Source organism: Melanerpes formicivorus, unplaced genomic scaffold, assembly GCF_026170545.1.
Source record: "Melanerpes formicivorus ecotype bairdi unplaced genomic scaffold, bMelFor1.0.p_v2 SCAF_204, whole genome shotgun sequence".
Lineage (NCBI taxonomy): Eukaryota > Metazoa > Chordata > Aves > Piciformes > Picidae > Melanerpes > Melanerpes formicivorus.
Window position 1 is genome coordinate 192,273 of NW_027142556.1, and position 8,551 is coordinate 200,823.

Consider the following 8,551-nt stretch of genomic DNA (forward strand, 5'->3'; position numbering starts at 1 on the left):
CTTCCAGGGGTACTCCCTGGGAGCCAACCCACAGGGGTACTGCCCTGTGCATGCAGCTCTGAGCTGCTGCCCAGGTCCTGCTGCCTGGCCCAGCCTCTGGCTGCCCTGCACCAGTGGGGACTGCCTCTCCTTGGTGCCTGTCCTTGCACCAGGGACTCCTCTGCCTGCTCTCTTTCCCTCTGCCCACCCATGGATGGAGGTTTGTGGCAGTGACCTCTGACCCTGGCTGAGGACCACATTCCTGAGTACCTGTTACAGTGGGGGCTGGGGAGTGGCAGGGGGGGTTGTGGTTTTTGTTCCGTCAAGAGCCACTGGGAGCAGCTGGGGTGCTTGTGGTGCTCTTTGCTTGTGGTCTTCCTGGCTATGAGATGGGATGTGGGCATCCAAGTGCCTGAGGGCTCTGGGAGCTCACAGGAGGCTTTGGTTGCTCCAGGGTTTGTCCAGCTGGTTGGAGGGGACAGCCCCTGCTCAGGACGCGTGGAGATCCATGATGGGAATGAGTGGAAAACTGTCTGTGCCTCAGACTTTGATCTCAACGCTGCCAACGTGGTCTGCAGGGAGTTACAGTGTGGCACAGCCCTGTCTGTGCCTGGGGCAGCTCCTTTTGGAGAAGGGGTTGGTCCCATGTGGGACAGAGAGCTGCAGTGTGTGGGGAATGAATCTCATCTTGCCTTCTGCCCCAGGGGATCCCCCAGGGAGCAGCCCTGCACCCACGCAGATGGTGCTGGAGTCATCTGCACACGTAAGGACTCAGGGTGGGGTGCTGGACACCAAGAGTGTGCCTGGGAGGGGGAGCAGAGCCTGTGCTGGGCTGGACGTGAGGGCAGGAGTGGGGATGTGGTTACCTACAGCCCTAAACTCAGGCAGGAGGAGGAGGATGGGAGGCTGTCCCTCGGGCCTGGCCTGCAGCTCTGGAGGTGCAAGAGCACCAAGCCAGCCTTTTGCATCTTCCTCTGTCCCAGAGTTCACAGGGTTCAGGCTGGTGAATGGCAGCACAGCATGTGAGGGGAGGGTGGAGGTCGATGTGCAGGGGACCTGGGGCACCCTCTGTGACTCCCGCTGGGACCTCTTGGACGCCCATGTTCTCTGTCGTCACCTCAACTGCGGCTTTGCTGAGTCCATTCCTGGAGGAGGGCATTTTGGGAGAGGCACTGGCCCAGTGTGGAGAGACTCATTCCACTGTGATGGGACTGAAGCCCACCTGGGCCAGTGCCCAGTGAGCACCCTGGGGGCCTTCCTGTGCTCCCATGAGAAGGATGCAGCTGTTATTTGTTCAGGTGAGTGCTGGAAACATGCTGGGAGAGCTGCAGTTTGGCCTTGCCTGAGGGAGAGCAGGTGAGCTGCAGGGACCTGCAAGGCTGCCAGGGGCCTGAGATGTGCTGCAGCCTGCTGGGCTCCTTGGTGCCACCAAGGGCTGGTCCATGGCCTCTCTCCCCAGGCCCAGCTGGCTCCGGCTCCCTGCGGCTGGTGGGGGGAGGGAGCCGGTGCGATGGACGAGTGGAGATCTACCAGCATGGGACATGGGGCAGGGTCCTGGATGACCAATGGGACCTGCAAGAGGCCAGCGTGGTGTGCCGGCAGCTGCGGTGTGGAGAGGCAGAGGCAGCCTACAACCCCCCAAAGCCTCAGAGAGGGCTGGGTCCTGTGGGGCTGCGAGGGGTGCGGTGCGCAGGGCACGAGGCCAGCCTGCAACTCTGCAACACCTCCCTGGCCGAGAGCCTGCTGGCAGCAGGGATTGCAGAGGACGTGGGGGTCACCTGCTGGGGTGAGTGGCACTGCAGGGCCCCCCAGGCTCTAGGCTGGCTGGGCACCAGCCCCTGACAACAGCTGGGCTTTCTTTCCACTCAGGGAGCCGGCAGGTGCGGCTGGCCAAGGGGCCTGGGCGCTGCGCTGGCAGAGTGGAGATCTACTACCAGGGCAGCTGGGGCAGCGTCTGCGATGATGGCTGGGACCTGCCCGATGCCACTGTCGTTTGCCACCAGCTGGGCTGCGGAGGGGCAGTGAAGGCAGTTGGTTCTGCTCACTTTGGGGAAGGCTCTGGGCAGATCTGGCTGGATGGTGTCAACTGCTCTGGGGCCGAAGCTGCTCTCTGGGACTGCCTGGCCAAGCCCTGGGGGCAGCACAACTGTGGGCACAAAGAGGACGCAGGAGTCATCTGCTCAGGTCTGTGCTGGAAGCCCAGTGCCTGGGCAGGCCAGGAAGAGGGCAGAGCCAGCAACAGCTCATGCCCTGCCTGCTGCCTCTGAGCCCCTCTCCAAGCCCACCCTGGGGATGCCAAAGCATCCAGGGGTCCCCTCAGTGCCACCAGGTCCCTGGGCAGCTCAGCTGTCTCCAAGGCTGAGCAGGACTGAAGGACTCTTTGTCCATCAGGACTTTTGTCTGCCTGTGGGTTCAAAGGGAACTTGCTGGCAGTGACTTTGTCTGGCTGAGGGCCTGGGAGGTGCAGGGCTGTCCCTGCCCCCAGAGCCCCAAAGCAGCCTGGTCCCATCTCAGGCCTTTCTTCCAGAGTTCATGGCCCTGAGGCTGGAGAACAGCAGCGACTGTTCCGGGCGCCTGCAAGTTTTCTACAACGGGACGTGGGGCAGCATTTGCTCCAACTCAATGCCTCCCAAAACTGTGTCCCTGGCATGCAAGGAACTTGGCTGTGGGGACACAGGGTACCTGACAACACAGCTGCCCTCTGCTAGGGTGTCTGGTCCTGCCTGGCTGGATCGAGTGGAGTGTGGGGACAGAAACAGCTCCTTCTGGCAGTGTCCCTCTGCTCCCTGGGAGCTGCAGTCATGTCATGATCTCCGAGATGAGACCCACATCAACTGCAGTGGTAATTCTGAGCTACATGGGCACCAGCATCCCCCCAGCTCCTGCTCCCTGCTGGACACAGACAAGCAAAAAGACAGGGCCCACTGGGGCACTTGTCCCTTCTGCTATTGCTGGCAAAAGTAGGAAGTCAACTGTCAGAGCCCCACAGCTTCCCCAGCAGTTTCCAGCTGGGCTCAAAGCAGCACCTGGGCAAGGCAGAGATATCTCCAGTCAAGGGCTGAGAAGAGAGACCAGACAGGGCTTTGAGGAAAACCCATGGACACCCTTCCACTGCTCTGGGTCATTGCTGTGACCCCTCTGAGTGATCAGTGTTTAGCTACTGCCATGAGGGAAGGGGCAGGGGGAGGCAGGAGCAGAATTCAGCACTACTCTATGATGCACGACCTCCCTGCAGCAGCCCTTTCACCTCAGCATTTCCTTCTATAGGGACACAGCCAGAACCATCCCCTGACCTGGGGTCCCCGTGCCCAGACTCCAGGAGCTGCACAGGTAGCTGTCTCTGCACATCCCTCTCACCTGGCAGGGCTCTGCCTGCTGTCCTGCTGCCCTGGCAGGGCTCTGCCTTTTCCAGACAGGGAGAAGATTCGTGCTGTGGGAGGGGAGCACAGGTGCTCAGGCAGAGTGGAGGTCTGGCTGCAGGGCTCCTGGGGCACAGTGTGTGATGACTCCTGGGACAGGCAGGATGCAGAGGTGGCCTGCAGGCAGCTGGGCTGTGGCCCTGCAGTGTCTGCCCTGGGCAAGGCTGCCTTTGGGGAGGGGAGAGGCCCCATCTGGCTGGAGCACGTGGAATGCCAGGGCACAGAGTCATCTCTGCAGGACTGCTGGGCCCGGCTTGGGGACAGTGGTGTCTGCCAGCACAAGGAGGATGCTGGTGTGAACTGCTCAGGTGAGTGGAGGGGCTGGGACCCCTCCCTGGGGTAGGGGCAAGGAGCTGGGAAAAGCATTTTCCCCATTGGTTCCCTTCATGGCCCCAGTGAGAGCAAGGCCACGGCAGCCTGGTGCCAAGATTGCAGCAGCTGCTGTGTGGAGGTTCTCCAGGCACTGTGGGCAGAGCTCTGCATTCCCCAGGGCCATCTCCTGGGCTCTTTATGCCATCTTGGGCACAGCCTGGAGCGGGGCCCTGGGCTCTGTCCTAGCCACCCTCAGTAGCCCCACAGGAGGGGTAGCTCTGGTGGGATGGGTCGGGGATGTTCCCACATGCACACAGTGTCAGAGAGGAGGCTCCCTGGTACCTGCACACTCACCCTCTCAACCCAGATCTCCACCTCCTCCCCTGCAGATGCACCTAGGAGAGGAGCACCAACCCTCCGAGCAGGTAACCTCTCCTCCCTGCCAGCACTGCCTCTGTCCAGGCCCAGGCTTTGACCCCCAGCTGGAGCGAAATGGCTCCTTGCTGAGCTGGGAAACTCCCCAGAACAGGCACTGGGTAGTGGTGGGGCACTGGGGAGGGCTGACTCTTCCCCACTAGGCTGGGAACTTCCCCTTCACTCACTCCCAGGCTTATCTAGCCCCAGGGTAATAGTGTAAGGGCTGCCGCATTCTGGCCACGCATCTACCCTTGGCCTGGTGCTGCCCTTGCTGTGCTCCTGTCCATGCAGATCCTCCTGGGAGCAGTGTCTCAGTGCCTGTCATTATCTGCATCATCCTGGGAGCCCTTCTCTGCCTGCTCCTGGCCATCCTGGCTGGGCAAGTGCAAAGTGCCAGGGCTGGGCACACAGGTGGGTCCTCTCCCCATGCTCCCAGGTCAATATGGCTTCTGGAAAGGCCAAGGCTGCTGTGTTGTGGCAATGAGTGGCACCAACAGAGCTAGGGAGCAGAGTGTGTGCTGCAGGCTGTCCATGTGCTTCTGCAGATGCCTGGAGCAGAGAGGGGGCAGCAGCAGGGGGAGAGGAGAGGTAGGAGCTTCCCCTAGCACCAGGGCCCAGAGACGCACAAGGGCTGTCTCTGCAGGGAACATGCAAGGGTGTTGCTGCCCCAGGTCACCTCCATGGGGACACTGCCCTCACTGAAGAAGTGCCAGTGGTGACAGAACAGCACACCAGCCCTGTGGGGACAGCCCTGGGCTGGTCCAGGGGAACAGGGCTAGAGGAGCAGAGTGGGGTCCTGACCCTGCCTGCCCATCCCTGTGCTACCCTTGGCTCTGTCTGCAGGTTCCCAGAGCACTTGGGAGGCTTTCCCTGAGGCTGTGTATGAAGAGATTGGTTCCAGCCTGGAATGGGAGAAGCAGGCGAGGTTCAGTGGCTCAGGTGGGTTTATGTCCCTCATGGGGGGCACATCTGCAGGCCTCATTTCCCTGGCCTCCACCTAGAGGCCTTTAATCCCCTTGCCCATGGTCCCTGCAATGCAAGGGCCATAGCATCACTGGGAAGAGAAGCCAGGGGCTGTGCCTGGGTGAGAAGCTTTCCCCTCACCAGTTCTACCTGTCCAAACCAGGGACAGGCCCTCTCTGTGCCTGCACCCTGGGTAGCACCTGAGGGCTGAGGGTAGGGGCTGTCCCAGGACAGATCTGGAGCCCCTTTGAGACAGGGTTTGTCCCAGGGCAGCAGGGTGAGTCCTGAGCCCTCTTCCCCACTGAGCCCTGGCTTGCTGGGTCCCACATCCCTAGCAGCACTGACCACAGCCAGGTCACCAGAGAGCATCTCCGTGACTCTCCCTGCACCTCTCTCCAGGCTCCTATTCAGAGGGGTCCATGGCCAAGCCCAGGGACATGAAGCAGGAGGATGGTCTGGAGTCAGCAGAAGGTAATGGGGGACAGGAAGGGATTGATGTCTGCTCCCTGCAGACATGTGAAGAACAGTGGTGTCACTGAGTGTCACTGCAGTTGTTGGGGAGGACACAGGCAGGGCTGTCCTGTGGTGCTGCCAACAGCAACGTCTGACCTCCGCATCTCTGCACTTCCTCCTGTCTGCTGCTCTACAGGACATCTCTTCTCACTGTCACCAGCTCCTCTCTCCTTTCAGATGTTCCTGTCCTGGCTGGAGGTGACCCAGTGGATGGCTATGATGATGCCAGGGAGGTTTCTGACCCTGGGCAGCATCCTTTGTTTGGGCAGGAAGCCTGGGAAATGAGCCGGGAGCCAGAAGGAGGAGCAGGACCCAGGGATGCACCTGGAGGTGAGAGGGGAAGAGAGTATTGCTGGTTCCTGGGGTGCCATCCCTGGTGCTATGTGAACTGCTGCCAGGCTGAGACCTAAGCTCCTGGCATGGGGAAGCTGCCCTGGGAGATCTCCTTGGGATCTGGGGGTGGAAGAGGGAGCTGAAGGTGCCAGAAATGGAAAGGGGAAGGGAGGAAGTTGCTGCCCAGAGCAGGAGAGGCAACCCTGTGGCCAATGTACAGTGACTGCCTTGCTGCTTACAGGTGCAATGCTGCACTCACAGAGCAGTGCTGAGGCTCCTGGAGCTGAAGCAGAGGCCTGGTCCCTGTCCCTGGAGAGCACAGGCTACGATGATGCTGAAGAGATGTCTCCTGCACACACAAGAGATGTCTCCCTGAGGACACACAGGCTTTGACACCACAGCTCAGGGCAAAGGGGTCCTTGAGCCCTCAGCCAGCAGAGCTCATCCCTGCCATGGGGCCTGGTGCAGCCGGGAAGGAGGAGAGCTCTGTGCAGCTGGGAGAGCTGTGGACACCAAGAACTGGCTTCTGTTCCCAGCAGCAGTAAGAGCAGCAGGGCAGCAACTCTGCTTTTCCTGCCCTGCTTTGATTCTGCCACACTGGTTCTGATTAAAAGCCTTTGGAGGGTTGTTGCAGAGCTGGTGCTGTGTGTCTGGGGGGCAGGGTGTCTGCCTGAGCTGCCTGGGAGCAGCAGAGCAGGGGGGGTGGCTGTGAGAGGCCCTGGTCCCTGGGCAATATTATGGCTGCAGAGACATTTCCATCCTACCAGCCACTGCTTCCATCAGAATTGGTTCTCTGCCAGGTCCTGTGGTGCACCCCAGGGCTGCCATCTCCTCACCCAGCACTCCCCAGCTGCTCTTTCCCCTGGGCCCTGCCTGGGCCATGCTGTTCCCACTGCAGAGAGCCTACAACAGAGCTGCAATATTGGGGTAAAGCCTGGGTTGTGCTCCCTCTGAATGGAACGCCAAGGTGGCCTCGGTGTCCTGGACACCTGGCCAGGTGCCGGGGACATCATGGCCAAGGGCTGTTCCTTACAGTGGTCAGAAGGCAGCTCTGCTCCCCACTGCCCTGCACAGGGGACTGACAATGCCCTTCTGATGGCTCTGCCAGGACCCCATCTCCATGAGCTGTTCCTGCTGCCTTGGGCCCTCACAGACCCCAGTAATCCTCTTACAGCCCCAGAGCTGCCTCCTTCCTGGGCAGGGCTCTCAGGACCCATGGCAGCCCCAGGACCCCTCCTGCTATTGCATCTTTGTCCTGGAGGAGGAGCTCAGCACCCTGCTGTGATGGGAATCTTGCTCCACAGGAAGCTCTTGCTACAGCCAGTGCAGCAGTTCAGCTTCTTACCGGTGTGCACTGGCAGTGCTGCCAGAGGTGGCAGCTAAGGCTGAAACTCTTGGCACAGTTGGTGCAGGTGAAGGGCTTCTGGCTGGTGTGCACCTGCCAGGGAGCAATGAGCATCAAGTTCCCATGGAAGCTCTTGCTGCAGTACTGCAGATGTTCAGCCTCTTGCCAGCGTGAGCACCGCAGTGCTGGGGGAAGTTAGAGCTCCTGCTGCAGTCAGCACAGTCGGCACCAGGTTGGGGACAGTGGTGCTTCACCCACTCAAATCTGGACAGGAAAGCCATTCAGGACACTGATTTGCCTGCTTGGGTGGCACAGAGGGGCTGCCACACCATTGTCCTCCTATTCCTCTTCACATTCCTCCTTCTCCTCTTCACCTGCCTCCTCTTCCACATCCTCCCCCTCTTTTTCCACATCATCCCCCTCCTTGTATTTATTATCATCATCATCCTCCTTTTCATCTAGCTCACCCTGGCATTCCTCCTCATCATCTTCTTCCTCCTCTTCCACAGGACTGAAATTTGGGGGTTTGTTTGTTTGTTTTTCTTTCTGCCTCTTTCTGTTTGCTCTTTGGACTTCTCCTGGAGGAGCCATTCAAAATCCCCAGGAGAAAATGAGTTTTGACATGAGGGCAGAGTGCTCATGATCTGTTGTTCATCTCCCAACTGCCACATGCAGATGAGAAGGAGAATGCACTCCTTTTATTTCCTGATATCCTGGCAGATTCTTGCATGTACTACACACACATTTTCCACTGAAAGCAGCCATTCATGGCAGGTTTTCCATAATCACCACTTTTTGCTTTTTTCAAATTTCCCCCAGACCAAGAGCATCTTCCAGCCCATTGTGGTAATGAACTCAAACCCCTTCTTTCTCCCTCCCTCTCAGTGGAGTGGGGAGGAGGGGCAAGAGAAAAGGATGAGAAAGGGGCAGGAGAGGTATTTTCCTTCCTAGGGCTGGGGTTGGTGCACATGGGCCCTTCCTATGCCATGTTTCAGAACTCTGCATGTTGGCAAGCTCAGGATGTGATAGGCTGAGTTTCCCACTTCAGCTGGTGATGTCATGGCACAATTACTCTCAGAAATATTAAAAGGGAGTGAGCTGGAAACTGTGCTGTTCTTCCTCATGGCAAAGCTCCTCCTGCTGCAAAGCTCTCCCTTGCTGAAAAGGGATCTCGCTCATCCTGCCTGTTTTTTTGCCTCCCCCATTGTGGATTATAACTTGCAGTTCTGCAGTTTCCTGAAAACAGGAAACCATAAGAGGAATCCTCACA

General features: G+C 59.2%; 1 protein-coding gene across 1 annotated transcript; it reads left to right on the forward strand.

Moving 5' to 3' along the window:
• The first annotated feature begins 363 nt into the window (after positions 1-363).
• LOC137457856 (scavenger receptor cysteine-rich type 1 protein M130-like) lies at positions 364-7,455 on the forward strand. The gene is made up of 13 exons (XM_068169588.1): positions 364-742; positions 963-1,277; positions 1,439-1,765; positions 1,849-2,163; positions 2,507-2,821; positions 3,247-3,309; positions 3,392-3,706; positions 4,100-4,135; positions 4,419-4,538; positions 4,971-5,066; positions 5,490-5,561; positions 5,781-5,933; positions 7,241-7,455. The coding sequence occupies exons 1-13, from the start codon at positions 364-366 to the stop codon at positions 7,453-7,455; spliced, it is 2,721 nt and encodes a 906-aa protein (XP_068025689.1).
• Positions 7,456-8,551: the final 1,096 nt, after the last annotated feature.